At 37.5% G+C, this 23,292-nt stretch overlaps 1 protein-coding gene across 2 annotated transcripts in view; it reads right to left on the minus strand.

Annotated features, from left to right (window-relative positions):
• Window positions 1-23,292, minus strand: part of PATJ (PATJ crumbs cell polarity complex component) — a 336,896-nt gene that overhangs the window by 232,590 nt on the left and 81,014 nt on the right. For both annotated transcript variants that reach the window (XM_040627217.1, XM_040627218.1), the window contains exons 18-20: window positions 10,552-10,761; window positions 3,900-4,019; window positions 1,929-2,324 (exon numbers count right to left, since the gene is read on the minus strand). In XM_040627217.1, coding sequence (XP_040483151.1) covers window positions 1,929-2,324; window positions 3,900-4,019; window positions 10,552-10,761 — 726 coding nt within the window. The remainder of the gene's footprint in view (window positions 1-1,928; window positions 2,325-3,899; window positions 4,020-10,551; window positions 10,762-23,292) is intronic.

The following is a 23,292-nucleotide window of genomic DNA, read 5'->3' on the forward strand; positions in this document are numbered from 1 at the left end:
TCTAATAATAATGTATTTATAAACATATATATGCGTTGAAAGAATCCAAATAAAATTATGTCATTAAATGTGAGAATAGGCAAAAATTTAACATTTGGCAGTTTTTAAAATATGAGTGTTTAAATTTATGAAGTAAATACTGTGAACATACCTTTGACTATTTCATCTAGAACCCTAAAAGTTTATATACTAAAATGGGCCATTATTTCAGGTTGCCTTATATTTGGGTAAATGGAAAATTTTCTTTTTATAGAAGAAAGTCACAACAAATCAGTATTTATGAATATTCATTAACCTGTGATTAGAATTTGCTCCATATAACTGAATATTCTGTTTGGGTTTGAGTACTTACAGATACAGGAATGGGACTGGCAAGGAAAGAAAACACCAAAGTCAATGGCCACACCCCAGGTGATCCTTTGTCACCTCTTCCCATATCCAGGCATTATTCACATAATCCCAAAACATCTGTTCTCTGGTAGACTGCCCAGAGTCCGCTAATCCTCTTGCATTCCATAAATACAGCTAGTATAGCACCTTGCATAGAAGGACCCATAGCACTGGCAAAAGGGGGAAAACGAAGATAGGTCTGAGGAAGGAGAAAGCAAAGAAACCAGCCCAATGGGCCCTCTGAGAGAGCAAAGAAAAGCACACTCCCCACAGCACTGCGAGAAAGTTACTGATCTCTGTGAGGGAAGTACTATGCTGTATATAAATATATTGCTAAGTGGCCTTGTAAAAAAATATCCCTAGGGGCGCCTGGGTGACTCAGTTGGTTAAGCGTCTGACTCTTGATTTTGGTTCAGGTCATGATCTCGGGGTCATGAGATCAAGCCCTGTTGGGGCTCTGCACTGGGCATGGAGCTTGCTTAAGATTCTCTCTCTCCTTCTCCCTCTGTCCCTACCTCCCCTCTCTCCCTCTCTAAAACAAACAAACAAATAAAAAAAACCCAAAACTCTATTTAATAAGTTTCTTTTCGTTCGCCTGGAAGTTAATCTGGGACATGAAATGAACAAACAAAACTAAAACATTAAAAACTGTCCCTGATGGTTGCCCAGGCCTGTGGATTTCAATGAATGATGAGGGTAAAACTTTGTGGGGTGTTGGGAAATGTTCTAATACTGGATGATGGTGATGGCTTTATAACCATAAATTTGCTAAAAATTACTTAATTGTACACTTACAACAAGGTGAATGCTATGGTGTGTAAATTATACTTCGACAAAGCTGCTTTAAAAGTTAAAAATGATACTGGAAAAATAAATTTAAAAAAATAAAAAATGTCCCTGATGAAAGATTCCATTGGTGACCAGGTAATTCTAATTTATAAAAACAAAGCTTATTGGTGATCTATGGCAAAAGGGCAAACCTATCAAAACATAATGCTTTCCTGTCAACTTGAAAATAGGCAGTATCACAAACGTAAAGATCATTTTTAAGAGTTTAGTGACCTTCTATTTAGTATCATATATAACACAGAGAACAGTGTGGATAAGCAAGACATAAACAACGTATCTTGAGTCCATTTTGCCTTGATTTTCCCCAATAAATACAAATACACAATATGAGAAATAGAGAGCCGTATCTTTCTGAGGGAATAAAAAATCACAAATGGCAAAAGATCTCTTCTTTGAAATGGATAATCTGGAGAAATACATCATTAAAAAAAAAAGGCAAAAAACCACTATAAACCACTATAAAAGGCAACTGCCACTTAGTGACTCTTACTAGAAGTTGTGTAATACAGAAAAGATGAGTTTATATATACAGCATTTCACTATATGGTATGTCTTGGAAAAATGACTAATCACAGCAATCTTATTTTCCATTACATCTTGTTCTTTTGAAAGTTACATGACTTAGGAACAGGGGTTGGGAAGGAAGGGAAGAGAAGGGGGCGTGTGGAAGATGTGTTCTCGTCCCTTACCATGTTTCCAGTGCTATAGCCATACTGCTGTGTCTCCTGGGAATACACACTCATCATGGATCTTGCTTCTTGAAGCTCAGGGGAATCACTGTCATGTAACCACTGAGTGCCGAAGTGAAGCTCCTTCACAGAGGGAACAGGAGCAGCCTCTTGAAGGTGCGATGAGGGATATAAGTCCATGGACTGAAAGGGATCTTGATAGAGCTCACATTCTTCATCAACAAGCATCTCTCTTTCTTCTGCCATCTCCTGCAATCTAGGAGTCAGAAATTCATGCATCTCCCAGGCCTCCTTGCTGTTGTCTATCTCTTTCTGTTGGGACTGAAAAGCCTTTCCCAAATTGAGGAACGGCTCATCTACAAGTTCCTCTTTATAATAGGGTTCATCTCTGAATTCCTGTAAATAAAAGTTGCAAAAATAATTTTAACCCCACCTGCCTTAAAGTGGCACTACGCATTAACTGGGAAGTTAACCCCTGACATAACCTCAATGACTACATTCCATGCCAAGGCACAGTGAACTTGAACAGATCTCCATTACAAAGGAGGAAAAATAAATGCTCACTCCCACACAACCCTCAAAGCGAAGAAAGGGAAACAGAAAGAGGCAAAATCTGCCCTTGGCAAAGGCAATGACTATTCCAAAAGGTTTGTTATACATTAAACCACCTGAAAATTCTCAATCAGAAATAGGAATTTTGTTAACCTGCTGCACCGAACATTTAACTCATTCATTTCATACAGAAATAGTACATAAATATAGACACACATCACACTATTACCTAAGAAAGCAGAGACTGAAAAAGTCAGGATTTTCAAGTGTATGTAAAACTCAAAAGAAATTATGGCTATTGGAATTATCAAAAAGCATTCTCTATAAAGATACAGGACGCAGGTCTCAACAACTTGGAGTATGACTATTTTATAATATCCCTGTAACAGAAATATATTTTTTCAACTGTATTAAAATTATACGGGAAAAAAGGAACGAATATAGTATGCTTTTTAATTAATTTATATTTCACTAATTAGAAGTACATACAACTGAAACTAGTCATACATGTGTAGAAACTTCGCTGAGTTCCTAGGTAATGCCTGAGGAATGTATGGATTTGCTGAGCCTCTAACCTAACCCTGGGGATCCTCAAGAGTGCTGAGCACAACGAGGCCCAATTCCTCTTGAGGGATCAATGACATTTCCTATTTGGACACCTACTCATTAAATATTACCAAATGTAAATTCATGAAATGAATCTATTACTTCCCACCTTTAAATTATTATAGTGTATCAAATACTGTAAGCTAGTTAATTTTTTTACGGGTGCGTTTACAGGGTATATTTGAAGATGTCATACACTTATGAAATTTTAACAAAAAATGTCTACACTAAAAAAACCCCACAATATACAGTATAGAAATAAATATCAGCTTGAGGCACTGTCAATAAATTATGCAAAGAATATCACCAGACGGTTGTTATCAGGTAAAGCAATACCATACTCTACCTGCAAAGAGCAAAATAAGCACAATTCATTTTCAGAAAAAAAAAGGAAAAGCTTCAAAATATACTTTCTAAAATTAAAGTGTAAAGAAGGGTTTGACTAAATAACTCTTTTCTTTAAAAAGTACTGAGTAAGAAGTCCTTTGATATAGCTCTATTTTCTAACGCATTTTAAATGCATGTCTATTTTTGAATATTGTGTTCTACCCTCAAAATTTTAAGAGTGTATCTATGGTATAAAATAAGGTATGTTTGTGCTTTGAAAATGCCTTATATCTGGCCTATGTCGTTTATGAAGCCACTGGGATACAAGAGGGAAAACAGTTTATTTTTTTTAAAAAATTAAAAAGCGAGAGGAGGATCATTTAATTTCTATCTCGTAAGCTGAGAGTGGGAACAAGCTTTTGTCTTCTCTATAGAAATTCTGGCTCACAGCAAACCATTCAAATGGGAAATCAATTTATGAAATACCTTGGGTGCTTCAAGTATTAAAGATGAATTTATATCATGAATTGTTCCTGAAAGTTCAGTCTTGTCTTCATTATTGTTTGAATGTAAAATATAATGACTTTCTTCCTCTTTATCATCTTCCTGAAAACAGAAACAATTTTTATTTAAAAGATTATATATATTTATTTGAGAGAGAGAGAGATCAACAGCACGAGTGGGGGAGGCAAAGGGGAGAGGAAGGAGCAGACTCCCCGCTGAGCAGGGAGCCCAAGGGGCTCAATTCCTGGACCCTGGGATCATGACCTGAGCCAAAGGCAGATGCTTAACTGACTGAGTCACCCAGGTGCCCCTGGAAACAATTTTTTAAATTTATTTTTTAGCATAATTGAGGAAATGTTTTTGTCAACCATGAAGCTATCTTTTATTGAGATATAACTGACATATAACATCATATATCATATTAGTTAGGTGTACAACAATTAGATGTATGTATATATTGCAAAATTATCACAATAAATTTAGTTATACTAAAACTTTCAAATATACAATATGTTCTTGTTAACCAGAGTCATCATGGTGTACATTACATCCCCAGGACTTACTTATCTTATGACTGGAAGTTTCCACCTTTTGACGACCTTCACCTATCTCACCCACCACTCCCTGCGTCTCTGGCTACCATCCGAAGCACTTTTATAATCAAAGAAAATACCTTAGTTTTGAACTCTCTTCAGATTAATTCTCATCTTTCCATTAAGTGCAAGGACACAATAAAACTTATGCAAATTGTTTTATTAGAATAAACTTTTCTTTAATAATTAAAAAGAAAGCCATATTTGAGTCAAAGCTTTGCAAACATTTTTTTAAGTAGCCCTTAAACCACATGCAAAAGAATGAAACTGGACGATTTTCTTTCACCATACACAAAAATAAACTCAAAATGGATTAAAGACCTAAATGTGAGACCTGAAACCATAAAAAATCCTTGAGGAGAGCACAGGCAGTAATCTCTCTGACATCAGTTGTGGCAATATTTTTCTAGATCTGTCTCCTGAGGCAAGGAAAATAAAAGCAAAAATTAACTATCAGGGCTACATCAAAATAAAAAGTTTGTGCACAGCAAAAGAAACAATCAACAAAACTAAAAGCCACCTACAGAATAGGAAAAGATATTTACAAATGACATATCCAGTAAAGGGTTAGTATTCAAAATACATAAGGAACTGATACAACTCAACACCCCCCCAAAAATCCAATTAAATAATCCAATTAAAAAATGGGCAGAAGACATAAACAGAAGATATACAGATGCCAGCAGACACATGAAAAGATGCTCAACATCACTCATCATCAGGGAAATGAGATACTACAATGAGATATCACCTTACACCTGTCAGAATGGCTAAAAACAAAAGCACAAGAAACAAGTGCAGAAAAAGAAACCCCTGTGCACTGCTGGTGGGAATGCAAACTGGCAGCCACTATGGAAAACAGTACGGAGGTTGCCCAAAAAGTTGAAAATAGAAATACCTTATGACCCAGTAATTCCACTACTGGGCATTTACTGAACAAATATGAAAACACTAATTTGAAAAAATATATGCACCCTTATGTTTACTACAACATTATTTACAATAGCCAGATTTGGAAGCAAGCAGCCCAAATGTCCATCAATAGATGAATGGATAAGGAAGATGTGTTGTATATACAGACAATGGAATATTATTCAGACATTAAAAAAACAATGAAATCTTGCCATTTGCAACATAGACGGAGCTAGAGAGTATAATGCTAAGTGAAATAAGTCTGTCAGAGAAAGACAAATACCCTATGATCTCATTCATATGTGGAATTTAAGAAACAAAACAAATTAGCAAAGGAAAAAGAGAGAGAGACAAACCAAGAAACAGACTCTTAACTACAGAGAACAAACTGATGGTTACCAGAGTGGGGGGATGGAGGAAATAGGTGAAGGGGATGAAAGAGTACACTTAATCATGACGATAAATACATAGATAGACAGATAGATAAATTAACTTTTTTAAAGAAGCACGAATTAGAGTTTCACAAGTTTGTCAGATATAAGATCAAATTACCAAGTCAGTATCATTATCTCTACTTCAGCAATAGCTAATTTAAAAATGTAAGAGAAAACAAGACATCATTCACAAAGGGGGGGAAAACAGTAAATTATCTCAGAATTAAACTAAAAAAACTGCACAGCACATTTAAGGAGAAAACTGTAAAAGAAGATCTGACAAAATAAAGAGACATACTATGTAGGAAAAAAAAATTTCCTTAAATTAAGAAACATCACTTTCCAAAAAAGGGCCTTAATATTAAGAAATGTATCAGTATAGGGATGCCTGTATGGCTCAGTTGGTTGAGTGCCCAACTCTTGGTTTCAGCTCAGGTCATGATCTCAGAGTGGTGTGATCGAGCCCCAAGTCCTTGAGATTCTCTCTCATCTCCCTCTGCCCCTCCCCTCTCTCTAATAAATAAAATATTTTTAAAAAATGTATCAGTATACACAGGGTAATATTCAAAATATTTAACAAAGGTACAGGGCAGTCATTTGCCCTCAGAAAAGGTTCGGCCATCCGAGTGTTCACCAGCTCAACAGCGGTCCTGGGTCAGAACAGAGCCACTATTTATGGAGTCCTAGCTCTAAATCACAATCTACGGTAAACACTTCATTGCTTTGTCTCAGCTTAGTCTTCACAGCAATCCAAGTCATGATTTTATATTTTATATTTATATAAAAATGGCAACACATACATATTTATGGTACCATGTGCCAGGCATAGGTTAAAGCATTTTAAATATTCATTTAGTATATTTACTAATATATTAATATACATTCTAAAAGTAGGTATTCTCATTAATCCCAGCTTACAGATGAGTAAAAAGTTACATAGCTCATCAGTTACACACCCAGAATTGGAACCCCGGCTGTCTGGCCCTAGGGCCTGGGATCGCAACTACCACGCCATGCAGTCCCCCACATTATCGACAAGGAAGTGGGAGCTGGGGAGGTTAAATAATTGGCCCAATTATATTGGCCCCCTGCCCTTGCAAATCACAGAACTAAGCAAAAACCCACAGCTGTCCGGCTCAAGGACCCCATTGCCAGCTCTGACCTATTAGTTCTGAAGATACGATACAGTTTTTGAAGTCAGTTCATTCATTTTTTTACATCTGATACATTTGAGATGAATTTGCAGAAAAGAGAAGATAAGCCCCATTCACGGTTAATATGAAAATATATAATATGAAACACATTATATAGACAATGTATATCAATATAATAAATGACTTAATAAAATATCGTGTTCTCCTAACTTTTATATATTCATAGTCTTTCTGGCCCAAGCTGACTCTGGGCCACTTTCTTCACACTCTCTACCCCACTTCCACAGAGGACTGAGTAAATGCTCAGTAAACATTATGTGATAAGTGGCCAAGTGGACCACCAGAGAGACAGAGACCACAGAGAAGGTCCGTGCATCACTATTTACAGCTCATGAGCAAACAGTTTTGCTAAACGGACCCAGACATTAAAGAAGGAATTAGTGGTAATTCCATTAAGAATTTTTTTTTAAGATTTTATTTATTTATTTGACAGAAACAGAGAGAATGTGCACAAGTAGGCAGAACGGCAGGCAAAGGGAGGGGGAGAAGCAGGCTCCCTGCTGAGCAAGGAGCCCAAAGCGGGGCTCGATCCCAGGACCCTGGGGTCAGGACCTGAGCCAAAGGCAGACGCTTAACCGACTGAGCCACCCAGGTGCCCCTCCACTAAGAATTTTTTACAGTCCTGAAAGTGACCTTTGTCTTCATCCCTTCTGTGGCTTCCCACTCCCAAGTATCCTGGAAGCCTTCTGCTCACTAAGGGAAGCCTAGGCAAAGGTCCACCTCACGATTACTACATTCCAAAGCCCTCTCAGAATGTGGCCAAGATCCCGAAGTCTCTGCAGCTCTACGTCTGCCAGAAATAGCACAGGAACCCACACCCGGCTGGTCACTAAGCTCTGTTTTTTTACACCACCTCACACATCCCTAAACTGCTTCCGAGTCAAGTCACGCTGTTTAAATCCTCTAGGACGTAAATAGTTTGGGATTTCCTCTGGCAGCCCAAATAATCAGGCAAGCAATCCTCAGGGAAAATCAAGACAAAATCCCCCCCACAACCAAAATGCCAAGAAGATGAGATCCCCATAAAAATATCGAATTCCTCCCTGCAACTTATTATCCAGAAATCAAACCAGGCATCTCCTGGTGTCTCATGTTGGCTATGGCAACACCCATACACCAAATACAGGATATAAAGTCAAGAACTTGATTAGCTATGTGCTATACTCCATTCTGAAATATTCAGAGTGCCTGAAAGTATAACGTACTGGCATCTTTACAGGGAATTCATGAAGGCCACGTTGAGGTTCCCCAATGCATAAATACTATGTGTAATACAGGATCTATCTCTATCTATATATCTATACCTACATATTTATAAGTGAACATATTTATCTATATTTACCTATACATATGGACACATGTAGTATGTTAACATATTCATACAGTATATTAATATATTTCATAGAATAAAAGAATCTTAGAGTTAAGAAAGATTTTAGGAGTCCTCTAGTCTTGTTCAGTCTTTTCAGAGATGAAAAAATAGGCTCAGAGAAGAAAAGTGGTATGCCTATGATCAAATTACTAGGACAATGTTTCTCAAAGTGTGAAATTCTGCATCAGAACTACATGGATGATTCACTGAAGAAGCAGATCCCTAAACAGTACATCTCAATGACCTGATGAGACTCTCTGAGCTTAGGACCTCGGAAACGGCATTTTTACCATCTCCCAGATGATTCTCGTGTATATTACATATCTTTGCATCGAAACCCACTGGACTGACTCATAGGAAAGCTAGAAATGGAGTCCAGGTCTCTTGAAACCCAGTCTAACACTTTAGTAAGACCATCTATCTGTTTCAAGACACACTGCATGCAAACTAAAGTTGCAACAAGTTAAATATACAGTACTGTGGTCTGAAGCCACCTGAGTTTATATCCCAACTCTGCCCCTTACTGCTGACATCATCACGGATAAGCTCCTCAATTCTCTTGTCTCTTGATGGGCTCAGCTGTAATGAGGGTAACAAGAGGACTACCTCTTCAAGTTGCCAGGAGGATTAAATTAGTTAATACATGTATAGGTTTTAAAATACTGATATACAGTAAGCACTCAAGAATATCTTCATACTGCTTGCAAATTATCATCAGGTATTTTGTTGCATTGGGGAACCTCAAAAGCACCCCAATTGTAATATGGCCCTTAGTCATGAACACTGATCTGACCCAGGACATAAGATTAAGCAGCAAGAGAACTTCAAGATGTTCTGACCACACAGAGTTCTAGATGTTAGGTGTTATGAGGCACTTTGATGGGCAGAAAAGCATATTGAAATCTCGTCGCCTATGGTTAAAACGATATAGTTAATCCAGTCATCTGTTGAAGGGCATCTCAGCTCATTCCATGATTTAGCTATTGTGGACAATGCTGCTATGAACATTGGGGTGCATATGGCCCTTCTCTTCACTAGGTCTGTATCTTTGGGTAAATACCCAGTAGTGCAATGGCTGGATCATAGGGTAGCCCAATTTTTAACTTTTTAAGGGACCTTTACAATGGAACATTACTCCGCTATCAAAAAGAACGATTTCTCAACATTTGCTGCAACATGGACGGCACTGGAGTAGATAATGCTGTGAAAAAAGTCAAGCAGAGAAAGACAATTATCATATGGTTTCTCTCATCTATGGAACGTAAGAAGTAGGAAGATTGGTAGGAGAAGAAAGGGATAAAGAAAAGGGGGGTAATCAGAAGAGGGGATGAAGCATGAGAGACTATGGACTCTGAGAAACAAACTGAGGGCTTCGGGGGGGGGGAATTGGGATAGGGTGGTGATGGGTAGTAAGGAGGGCACGTATTGCAGGGTGCACTGGGTGTTATACGCAACTAATGAATCATCGAACTTTACATCAAAAACCAGAGATGTACTGTATGGTGACTAACATAATATAATAAAAAATATTATTATAATTTTAAAAAATTAAATAAGGAACAGATGAAATTAATTTTAATAGTCTATTTTATTTAACCCAATATATCTACAACATTAACATTTCAATATGTAATCAATACAAAAGTTATTAATAAGATATTTTACATTTTTTAAACAACAACAACCAAAAAAACGATATAGTTAACTGGATTTCAACTTACCATGCCATCTCAACATCATTCCCAAGTGAAAGTTAAAATGCACAGACTTATTTTCATTTACATCCTAAGGAATGTGATGGGAACTTACAGATCTGTGCTAAAATCATGAAGATAAAAATAGTAGTAAAAGTGGTAATAGGACTAGCAATGGTAGCAGCTACTATTTATATAATAATGTACAAGCACTTAATGAATATAATCTTTAGTTCCCCAAATCTTATGAGACAGACATTATGTTTCTGTCAAGGACATAAGAAACTTGTATTAGGACACACATAGAGTAAGTTGTTGAAGAGGGATTCGAAACCCGGTGTATTTGCCTCCAAAATCCAGGTTCTTAAGTATTACACTATTATCATGTCCTATATTAACAAAATTGAACACTTACCACCAAAGGCTTACAGATGCCAAGGCGTACAATGCCTGGTGGCACAGCTTTCAACACTCCCACAGCTTCAGCAAGTGTGCTGTTTTCCAAACAGTATTCATTAACTGAGACCAGGCGGTCTCCAGGTAACAGCTCTCCCCCTCTTTCTGCGACACCATCTGCCACCAGGGAACGGATCACAATCACTGATCTTGTGGGATCTAAAGGGTCCTAAGGGTCAAGCCAAGAGGAAAGAGAAGTCAGATTCTGAAAACATATATACTCCTGAATCTCATTTGACTATTTACATTAAGTATCGGCATTTGGGGTGATATTCTTCCAAAGAGGTCAACATCTATTACACTATCACGCTATATACCCCCGCAAGTATCAGCTTATATCAAGGTGGAAACATCTAAACAATTTCAGTTACATGTCTAAGGGTTCAATACATAAAAATTTCTTCTTTGAACTTTTGGTGACTGATATTTTGTTGGGCCACAAGAAGTCTACTGACAGTTGAGCAAGATTCCCTGACATTCTCAAGCACAGTCGTATTATAGACCAAAGACCAGTGCTCTTGGGCAATAAGTAGGCTCTAAGAGAAGTGTACTATGGTAAGTGATACTTCATTTTTTATATGTTCCACCAATATAAAATCCTCCTGCTAAATCAATGAAGTTCAAAAAAGAGGTGGAAACCACCGAATATTCCACTGCATGAAAAAAGTAGTTTAAAAATAACAGAGCTATAACTTATAATATATAAATTGTAACACAGTATAGGGACCCCTCGGTGAGAACTACTCTGATACAAGAAAATGAGTGTCACTTCATGAACAAAACCAATGTGTAAATAATTCTCATCCACTGGGAGGGCCCCATTTTTCTTTTTATTAAGCAGCCCTAAAGATAATGTTGACATTCAGTAAATACATTTGGTTAATAAGAACCAATTTATAAGCCATTATTTTTTATTTTATTGGACACTGATATATAGTACTGTGTGTCACGCTCTATTTTAAGTGCTTTACTCTAACACTTGTCTATGTTTCTACAGATGAGGGAACTAAGGCTCAGATAGTTAAGGAAACTTGCCAAGATTACCCATCTGGTAACTGGCAGAGCTAGGATTCAAACCCAACCAGTCTGGCTCCCAAGTCCTTCCTCTTGACCACCATGCTCTGCCACTTGTGCCACATTAAAATAATGGTACAACTACTAAACCTCAAACTTAGCGAGGGAGAGGGAAAAAATCATCAAATCCCAGGTGAAACACTTGCTTCTGTCTATTTTGTTCCTATTGTTTCATTATGCACATACTCCTCCATAAAGCCAAGGTGTAGTAACATGAGATTCTCTTACTGTTGAACGCTTCCTGACAAATGAGAAACGGTCATGTTTTGTGTTAGACTCAGAAGACTTTGGAATTAGCAAAGTGAGAATCTGCCAAGTTCCAGCCAGTCAGTTTGAAGTGGCTGATGGTTCTTTTGGAGTTTTCTGATCCACTTTTCATAGACCTCTGTGATTCAGACATCAAGGTTCATTTTCAAGGACTATATGGAATTTTCGCCAAATATATTTAAATCAAGAAAAGCTACACAGCTAATTCCTTGAAAAATGCCTTCAAACATAACTTATCTTACTTTCCCTCACCTTGCTTTTCTGCTCCAAGGTCAAGAGATTCTTGGTAAATTTCTAACATGCTCTGATGTATAACACCTCATACTTATATGGGGGACAGAAAGTAAAAAGAGTCACGAGTACTCACTAATAAAGTACATAGCGTTGAACTATAATCACACCAATATTTTCAAGTAGAGGGAGCTATTGCATAGGAAGAGAAAAGAAAAGAACAACAACAAAAAAGTACAGTGGTCTATCAGCAGGCAATCAGTGCAGATATAAAAGAGCTGTCTGTTTTGTCACCAGCAACCATGAATCACAACACACTTTTCATTCTGAAATATGAAACCATTCCATTTTAAGTTTGACACACTAATAAATAAGCTGTACAATTATGTCCTTCATTTAAGATGTCAGTTTGTGATGAAAGGCTTTTTTATTAGGGGGGAAGGGAAACTACATAATAGCATATTCCCCTCATGAAATGCACAGAAAGCATCTAGCATTACTTCATATTAATAATTACTAAACTTTCTTAGAGAAAATTGCAACAGTAAAATAGACCAAAAGCAAATAAATGATTTCACCAGCTTGGTGCAAGCAATCTCTGCAGTTTCATATAACACCAAATCAAAAAGCACTATTTTTACCCCAACTCGGTGAACAGGTTTTCAAAATGCAACCAGCTGAAATGATAATTAGAAACATTTCAAAGAAAGATTAACCGGGCAATAACAGAAATTGAACGATTAATAGATTTCCCTTATTATAGAAAAGTCACCGTGAGCATTCATTTATACAAAGCGCAGTCTTCTTTAGACCTTAAACTATACCAGGTGTGCTTGCTTACTGAAATTTATTCAGGCTTAGACCTCTAGTTATTCTTAACACTAAGTCTAATCTACCACCTCTTTTCCTGGAAGAGAGAACTCAAGGGCAGCTCCTTTGTCATTAAAAAAAAAGAAAAAGAAAAAAAGACAAACCACCCACTTCTGAAGATGCCCCATTATGTATAATCACTATTTCATTTTCTGTGATGACTTTTCTGACTGCGTGATTTCCCACGCAGCTGAATGAAGTTGCTTTAATGAGGAACGGTCATTTCCTTTCAGGCTCATCACGTGTAGTAGCTGCCCTATGGAAAGAGAGCAGCTGCTCCTGCCTACTGGGGCGACTGCTATTCTTGAGGCTTTGCTGCATAAAAAATGCTGAAAAACCAGCCTGATTTAGACTACTCGTCATCAGGAAGGTCTGTTTTCTGAAAATCTAGCCCACAACAGCATACCCATGTTGTAGCAAACAAAATGTTAGCATGGAATTTCTTAAGACCTCTACCCAACTTTGAGACCCCATGCAGATTTTTTTTTTAAAGTCCCCATCAGTTTTTATCACCTTTTATCACAATTTTAATACCTCTAATTCTTCCTGTTTTGGTCAAAACACTGCAAAGAACATTGTTTTCCAGAATCAACATTGTTTTAGACATAGCAGTCAATAGAGGGCACTAAAGACTAATCACAGAACACAAGAAACAGCGTCTTTTCCTATGCTAGCCATTCTCTTCTGAAGGATTTTTTCTTCTTTATTCGAAAGTCTTATATTATTATACGTTATTAACAGTATCCCCTATGTTTGCCTCAACTCAACCATTTATGAAAGTTGCTCCCTACAGCTCTTAAAAATATTATCAAACTCCTACAATCAATTAAGAACAGCTAACCTCCCTCAGAATACACAGACCAGAAGACAGGAGATCTGACCTGAATTCTTCTCACTACTTAGCTATGAGATCCTGAAACCCCAAATAACTGCTGTCTCACAAATGAATACAATCACTGTACCTGCCTGAAGAAAAGTGCATATAAGAATTTTTGAGATTTGCTGAAGTGACACTAATGTTTGATATTATAAACACAAGGTGTTTCCACATAGGGGAAATCCAAGTTGACAGACTCCTCTCCTCCCATAATCCCTGAGTGGCATTACCATATACCCAAGCATTCACTTAAACCCTCTCCCCTCGCCCCTCCACTGAGTTGCTAGCTAAAGGATGTCAGTTTGATCTTCCATCTTTTCTATCTGACCCTTTCTCTCCATTTCTGCTGCTACTACCTTGTTTCAGCTTCCCATTATTTCTTGCCTGGGCAACTGCTAATCTCCCTATCTCCGATCTTGCCCTCATCAGTCTATTTTCCACAGAGATAAAGGAATTATCTTTAAAGATAAAAATTTGGGGCTCCTGGGTGGCTCAGTCAGCATCGGCTCTTGATTTTGGCTCAGGTCATGCTCCTGAGACCGAGCCCTGCATGAGGCTCTGCACTGGGCATGGAACTTAAGATTCTCTCTCTCTCCCTCTCCCAGTGCCCACCACACCCCACTCACATGCATGCTCTCTCTCTCAAAAAAAAAAAAAAAAAAAAAAAAAAAAAAAAAATTGGGTACCTGGGTGGCTCACAGTCAGTTAAATGAAGGTCGTGATCTTAGGGTCCTGGGATTCAGAGCAGTCCAGGCTCAGCACGGAGTCTGCTTGGGATTCTCTCTCACTATCCCTCTGCCCCTCCCCCTGTTCACACTCTCCCTGCCCCCCCTCAAATAAATAATCTTTAAAAAAGAATTAAAAAATAAAGATACTAAAAATTTAAAATATAAAAATGTGATCACAATTTCTTCTCTGTTTGAAACACTTCAGCGACACCCAAGTGCCTTCAGTATCCATTCCTAACTGCTTGGCAGAGTAATTCCCTCAGATCTGCAGATGAATCTAAACTCTTCTTGCTCTCCCCTTACATGTACCACTGCACACCCCCATTTGCTCCACACAAAGTCCCAACAATACAGAACTACTGAAATCCAAGGACTGTGAAATGCTTTGACATGCTTCATGACATCCTACAAACCATTCCACTTGCTAGGAATACTTTCCCTGCCCCACTGCCACTTCTCTCCATCTTCACTACCAGAGTCAGCTCCAGTGTATTTCCACCAATGAGAAGGCTTCCCTGACTCAGGAACCTTCTACTCTGTGATATCCCTAAATCCAAAAGAGGACTTCCATAGAGCATTCATCATGATATAGTTTTCCTTACTGTCCCATATCTCCTAGAGTAAGTTAGGTCCTCCTGCTAGATGTATCCACGGCACCTTGCATTTCCTCTATTCTAACACTTTTGACATTTTACAGAAATTATTTTAACTGTCTTACCTCCTAAAAATAAGCTTCACAGGAGCAAGGATATGTTTGCTTATTTGCTGCTTTATTTTCAGGACCTACTACAGTGACTGCCATATGGAAGGTACTCAATAGTAGCTGAAATATTGAATGACTGAAACTATTTAGTTTCTCTCTCCTCACTGGACTGTTAAGTACATCAAAGGCAAAGGACACATCCCATCATAGGTGAACAAGAACAACAAGAGTTAGCACTTACTGAGTTCTTGCCATGTCAGGAATATTCTAGGAATCTTACCTACTAGAATTCATTTAACCTTCAAACCACCATGAGGTAGGTACCATTATTATCCCTATTTTCAAGATGAGAAAATTAAGAGGAAAATTAACCAAGGCACAGAGTTGATAAATGGCACAGCCAGAATTTAAACTAGCTGGTTAAGTTCCAGAGTTTATGCTCTCAGCCTCTAAGTGATGCAGCTTCTCTATCTTCAGGTATTTGCCAAATGAATTAATATTGAAAGAAGGCCAACCGATAGAAGAGATATTTATTGCCTTGCCAAAGTGTGCGAACTGAGTCCCTTATTTACCACACTTGGCCACCACAGGTTTCTACTTCAGTACCTAGCTGATAGGGTTAGCACAGAACGTATAGCATGGCTGTATGTACAAATAACGCATGGCTTTGTTTGCCAAATTTCAATTTATATCTGCTTTCTCGAGAATCCATTCATTTGGTGAACTAAGGACACCTTTACAGGAACAGATACAAGCATGTGGCAATAATTATGCCCAAATGGATGGACATAATTTCCAAAGTTTCTGCAGGGTCTATAAAGTGTAGTACATGAGGATTTGTGTACATTCCCACCGACCAAAAAGATCCGAGTCACATAAACTAAGGCAGGGTGCAGGAGCAACACCCGGGGAAGAATGGTGGCTCAGTGGAAATGTGGGCTCTGTGAGAGACATATCGACCTGAAGAGGTGGGGAGCTCTGGCCATGAAGCTGCTCCATAAGTAAAACCACAAATCCATGTAAGCAAATGTGGCAAGCTCAGTGGAAAGGCACAGAGGAAGGAACGCTACATGAGGAGGAGACAGAAGAAATGAACAAGAACAGTGGTCACATTTAATAACATTGGCAGTGCATCAGCGAGAGGTATTTTTTAAAGAGGAACATGAGACATATACCATGGACTGTTCTGACATTCAACATTTATATGCTTTGCAGTATTACTCCAATGCAGAAAAACAGAAATCAAGATGTAAACAATGACTTAACTCCATGGATTCAAAATAAAGAACAACGTCTGGGTTTGTTTGTTTTTAATTCTGTACTCAAAACCCTAACTTTTAAAAGCATTAAGGAAATAGGAGTTTTTATAGCAGAATGACATAGAGATAGACGATATTTTATTTCAGATAAAAATGTGTGTCTGATAGATCAATGGAACAGGATAGAGAGCCCAGAAATAAACCCATGCTTATATAGCCAATTAATCTATGACAAAAGAAACAAAAATATACAATAGGAAAAAGACAGTCTTTTCAATAAATGGTGTTGGGGAAACTGGACAGCTACATGCTGTGTGAAACTGGACCATTTTCTTACACCATACACAAAAATAAATTCAAAAGGGATTAAAGACCTCAATGTGAGACCTGAAATCATAAAACTAAAACACAGGCAGTAATCTCTTAGACATCAGCCTAACCAACATATTTATGGATATGTCTCCTCAGGCAAGGGAAACAAAAGCAAAAATAAACTACTGGGACTATACCAGAATAAAACTTTAGCTCAGCAAAGAAAACTATCAACAAAACAAAAAGGCAACCTAGCCAATGGGAGGTGTTTGCAAATGATGTATCTAAATATTAATATCCAGAATATACAAAGAACTTCTTCAACTCAACACCAAAGGACAATCTGATTAAAAAATGGATAGGGCCACTGGGTGACTCAGTTTAACCAACTGAGTGTCTGACTTGATTTCAGTTTAGGTCATGATCTCAGGGTCGTGAGATCAAGACCCCCGTGGGGCTCCAGGCTGGATGTGGAGCCTACTTAAGATTCTCTCTCTTCCTCTCCCTCTGCCCCTCCCTCACCCTAAATAAATTTTTTAAAATAGAGGACTTGAATAGACATTTTCCCAAAGAACATATACAGATGGCCAACAGACACACGAAAAGATACTCAACATCACTAATCATCAGGGAAATGCAAATCAAAAACACAATGAGGTATCATCATACACTAATAAGAATGGCTAATAAAAAAAAGACAAGAAATGACAAATGTTGGCAAGGATGTAGAGAAAAGGGAACCCTCATACACCATTGGTGCAAATGTAAATTGGTGCAACCACTATGGAAAACAGTATGGCTGTTCCTCAAAAAATGAAAAATGAAAATACCCTAAAAAAACTGGAAAAAAAAATACCCTATGATCCAATAATCCTATTGCTGGGATTTATAACAGCCAAGATATGAAAGCAATGCAAGTGTCCATGAGGAGATGAATGGATAAAGAAAATGTGATGCACACACAATGGAATATTACTCAGCCACAAAAAAAAAGAATTAAATCTTGCCATTTTGCGACAACACGGATGAACCTGGAGGACGTTATGCTAAATGAAATAAGTGAGACACAGAAAGACAAATACCATATGATTTCACTTACATGTAAGAATCTAAAAAACAAATTAAACAGACAGACTCTCAAATACAGAGAACTGGTGGTTGCCAGAGGGGAGGTAGGAGGGGAAATCAGTGAAATAGATGAAGGGGATTGAGAGGTACAAACTTCCAGTTATAAAATAAGTCAAGGAAATGAAAAGTAGGGCATACAGAAATAAGTCAATAATATTGTAATAATGTTGTATGGAGACAGATGGTGACTACACATCATGGTGAGCACTGAGAAATACATAGAATTGTCGAATTACTATGTTGCACACCTGAAACATAACATCGTATGTCAACTACACATAATAAAAAAAATTACTTATAAATTACTTCACCTTTGATAATTTTGACACTATTGTCAACTGAGTATATCAAAACATAAAGTTGGCCTACAGTAAACTCAGGAGAGGAAATACGGTTAAGTCACATAGTCTTAATCCTATGTTTAATTACTCAAATTAGTTCTCAAGGTTCTGTGCTGCTGTATAGGTCACCACACCAAAATAACTGCTCTCCTCTCTTACTGGAGTCCTTCACTAAAATGAAATGATTCCAAAAAATGCCTGGGAAAACAAGCTCAAATTACAAAATAAAAAGTGCTCTATGAATGAACAGATTTCCTAATCGATGAATTCAATGTTGTACATCATCACAAAATGAGGTTACTGAGCCTAACTCCACAAATATATATTCATAGAAGGGTGAGGAAGTGTATTTTAAAGATAATTTTAAAGGGTCTACAGGCATTAATTTCTGGATAACATGAGGTAGATAGCTCCGGAACATTTGACAAGAGAATTACTCCAACTAAACAATGGTTAACTGAGAGAAAGCAACACGTGGCAAATATTTGTTTCTTGAAGAGTATGCTCTTAAGTGTGGCCATTATTATTTGAACTAAAGAGTATTAAGTTAAAATCTAAATTAATTAACAACTAAGTAAATTTTCAAAATAAGATCTCAAGGAAGTTACTAAGATGGAGAATACTGGGGGAAAAAAACCCAACAATATATTTAAAAGGGAGACCACTAACTCTTTCATTCTGGAGGTAGGCAGAAGAAAGAATTGGTACAAAAGCAAAGCAAAGACTCTTTTAAACACACACACACACACACACACACACACACACACAGATATATCTTAAAGAAAAACCAGTGATCTGCAGAAGCTCTGATATACAGCCGGCATGAATTAAAATTTCCATTGCAAGTAACGTCAATCAGGAAACAGAATCCAAAGGTATTTTTTTAAAGGAGAAAATATACATAGGAGAGAAAGACAAGGAAGACAGCTATTCAATCCACTAGTGGTAGGATGGGTGTGGATTGTAAGTCAGGGGACAAGTTTTGAGCCCCAGCTTGGTGCCAGCCTGGCTGTGTGTAATTTCACCAGTTCATTTCTCTGAGTCTGTTTCCTCAATTGGAAAATGAGAACATTGGGTACATGACAGTTAGAATCTGTTTCTCCCAACTCAAAAATCCTGTAACTAAATTTGACAGAGTATCTTGAGTCAAATTTGTCATTAATTTCTACCAAAACATTCAGAAAACCACTATAAAAAGTAGGGAATGATGGAAGTTAATTCAAAACACAGCACTGGTAATGAAAAGAGATGCGCACTATGGTCACAAATATGGTATAATTTTAGTTAGTGATGTCTTTTAAGAACTCATAAAAAGGCCAATGACTACACAAGTTCTAACTTCCTGGGTATTCTACCATTGAAACAAAACATAAAACAAAGTATTTATGACCTGTGCCTTTTTTTTTATACGATGAATCTTAAAACAACTTTTTTTTTCCTTTGCCATTTTTAGATTGCATCAGAAGACATGTCAGGGACTATTAGTTGAATTAAAATCACTAGAATAGTTCTGGTTTAAGATAGTGGGATGTAATTAATTATACTCAGAGAGCTTCTGATTTGACCAACAAGCTAAGCATTTACTTTTAGGAAAGAGAAATAAATGTATTTATAGTGAATGCAAGGCAATAAATAAATGATTTAATGAATAATGAGCAAGCTACCTTATCAGAATCTAATCCCATTTTTAACTATTTTATAATATAGCCAAGTATTACACTAATCATACCAATTACCGCAACACCATCATGTTCAAAGTACCCACAAAATACATCCAGTGCACTCAAGATAGATTAAACTGATACGGTTCCTGGCTCCTTGTGTCTTATTACTTCCTAAATACTATTAGGCATTAAGAATAGATTTTTCCATGCATGATGCATAGAACTAAACAGTCCCTGAGCAGCAGAGTAAGCACAGCACGTCAGGCAATTTAAAGTGCAAGGGAAGAGAAGTGGACAGAGAAACTTGCTAAAAAATCAAAATACATTGTAAAGAGGGAAAAAAAAATACATCAGTTTGCACATAATTTTATTCTGCATAGCTTGGTAGTTTAAAAGTCTATTTTAAGCACCGTAATAATTTAAATGGTTCAAGCAGGAGTCCCGTGGAAATCACTTCTTGAAGACTATTTCTTTTTCTTATCCCTTTCTAGTCCCCAATTAGATATTTTCCTTGGATATTAGATCTATTGCTTGAATGTTTTATCTATTGAAAATTTTTTGTCATGCTATAATTGTTTCCCATTCACTCCTGGCCCAGGACTTTTTCTGGTTTTAACAAAAATAAAACCAACCACACAACAATTCTTTAGCTACAAGTCCCAACATCTGGTTGAAAGGTCCACCAGGCAAACAGTAGTACTCAAGTACAAAGTCGCACCCTCTGTTAAAATTACATTACTTGAAATGTGAATATACTTCACACTATGGAACTGCACACTTAAAAATGACTAAGATGGTCAATTTTATGTGTATTTTACCAGAAAAAATTTTAAGTAGAAAGATGAATTTATAAATAATAAATATCATAGTATATTCCAGGGGGGAAAAAAATCTACGTTAGCTGAAAGTTGTTATGATGTAGGAAAGTGTAGACACATAAAACTTGAAAAAGCTTTTCTAATGTTAGTTTTGGAATTTATTTTCATTTTCCAAACAAATCGTTCTCAGCCTAAGCACTTAACAAATACTAGCTGAGACTTGGGTTTCTCACTGGTGAAGTGGGAAGAACAAGAGTACAGACTTCACAGAGTTGTGCAAAGCATTAAACGACACAGGTCACGAAAGGTGCTTTCTAAGTCCGTAGAGGTCACTTCGTAAGTGCTGTTACCGTTCTTTGGTTATCACTGTGAAGATGATGACAGAGAAGAGCTCAGCAGGAAATATGGGACTGAGGAGTCAACAATTACCGTGGAGTTTACTGTCTTTTAAACTCAACTGAGCATATGTGATTTAAACCAACAGTGCTATCAACTACTAAACCACTGGTGATATTATGCTTATGTGGTAACATGTGAAAATACAGAGCTGACCCCATAACTCTCAGATACATAGACCTCTGCATCTGAGAGAAGCTCAGAGCAGCGTGGCGTCCTCAGCCCTCTTTGTCCCTTGGGGCAGACACCAAGAGATGGGAGCCCTCTCCAGGCTGGGACGTTTGCTGACACACACAGCCGTATCAAGAATATAATATGACCTGCACTCTAGAAAAATTCTGTGGTTTTGTTTTTTTTTTAAGAAAAATCCTTGAATGGGCAACCAATACTCTGTATAGTATGTAGCATATAACATGCAGAATAAAACCTAGCCAACTCTGGAACTGTACAGGAGAAAGGCCACGGAGTCCTGCCGGGAAATCTAGGATGCAGCACACTGTTTGTACTCTCTGGCGGGGAAGAAAGCAGACAGGTCTCTAAAGAGCTTTGGCCAGGTGGGAGGAATAAACTCAAGGAACCACAAGATTCAGAAATGATCTCAAGTAAATCTTTTGGAATTGTAGTAAGTATTTTCCTCTGGAAAGACAACTGGAAATTTTTTGTCATGTATCATTGTGTTAGGCCACAGTTATGAAGAACCAGTGTCGTTTTTGCAGACTGTATTTTCACACCACTGGAGCACAGACTTAGAAGCCCAGCTCCACTCCCGACTAATTGGGTGATCTTGAGCAAATTCCTTAACCTCTTGTCATCCAGTTTCCTCAGCCATAAAATGAAGATGATCACAGGAGCTACCTCGTGGGGTTGTGGGGATGATCGAACCAGTTATGCATGTAGCAAGGCTGTAAGCAATGCCTGCCCCAGCGTAAGCAGTACATAATCCACAATCACGGGCTATTACTACCATGGGAAATGGTAGTCCTGGTTTCCAAATAAAATAGGAGCACACAAAGTTTCTCAAAGGATTTTTCATTAAAATAAATAAAACTAAAAAGTATAGATAGCTGTACATACAGTTAACAGCCACTAAAAAAAGAAAAAAAAAAAAAAAAGGAAGAAGAAGACTTGAAATAAGGACCAAGTAATCAATTCCAGGACATTCCTGTGCCTGGAATGTCCACTACCTGTTTGTCAAGGCTTACCTCAGCTCCCTGTGAGGCCCCTCTGAATCCTAAAAAGCAATCATCACAGAGGCTTTAGTCTCACTTTCAGCACTGCTAAAACCATAATGTATTATACAGAGTTGTTCTCAAGTCTCTTTCCTTTAGTGTATTTAACATGTTTATTTATCTGCTGACTCTACTCCTGTGAATTTAATCTCCATAAGGACGTGGAGTCTATGGTTGAGCTTGTTCACGACTATATTCTCCATGTCCAGAACACTGCCTGCCATAGACGATGCTCAAATATCCTTATCAAAGATCTTTAACATCTCTCGTCATCTGTGTATACCCCATACTAGCTCATAGTAAATGAATAGTAACTTTTTTTGAAGGAGAGAATGAGTAACAGGAAGAGCCATTGCATGCTCAGATTCTATTTTCTAGAATCATCATCATTCTTCAGTAACTGGTAACATGTTATTTTATGCCTAGGAAAGTGTGGGCATTGATATTCATCTTTTATTTAGTCTTTACAACTTTATAAGGCAAATATTATTTCTATTTCAGAAATTATTATTTTAGTAAACTGAGAATAACAAAGACTAAGCCTGTCCCAAGTCCTAGTAGGGGGGCACAGCCAAAATGAAAATCCTGGTCCTCTCTGACTCGTGAGCTAGTGCTGCTAACCATCCTATATGCTCACAGTGGTGTACGGGTGAGTGTCATATCTGACTAAAGGAAAATACAAAAGGAACAGTTGAAAGGGAAACCTGAGCCCTAGAAAATGGTATATAAAGATCAGGCAGCCAATCCCCTTTCATGCATCATTAACAAATTAGGCCTCTGGTACCAGAAGGAGGCAGCACCAC

The sequence above is a fragment of the Ursus maritimus genome, unplaced genomic scaffold (assembly GCF_017311325.1).
Source record: "Ursus maritimus isolate PB19 unplaced genomic scaffold, ASM1731132v1 scaffold_12, whole genome shotgun sequence".
NCBI classification, from domain to species: Eukaryota; Metazoa; Chordata; class Mammalia; order Carnivora; family Ursidae; genus Ursus; species Ursus maritimus.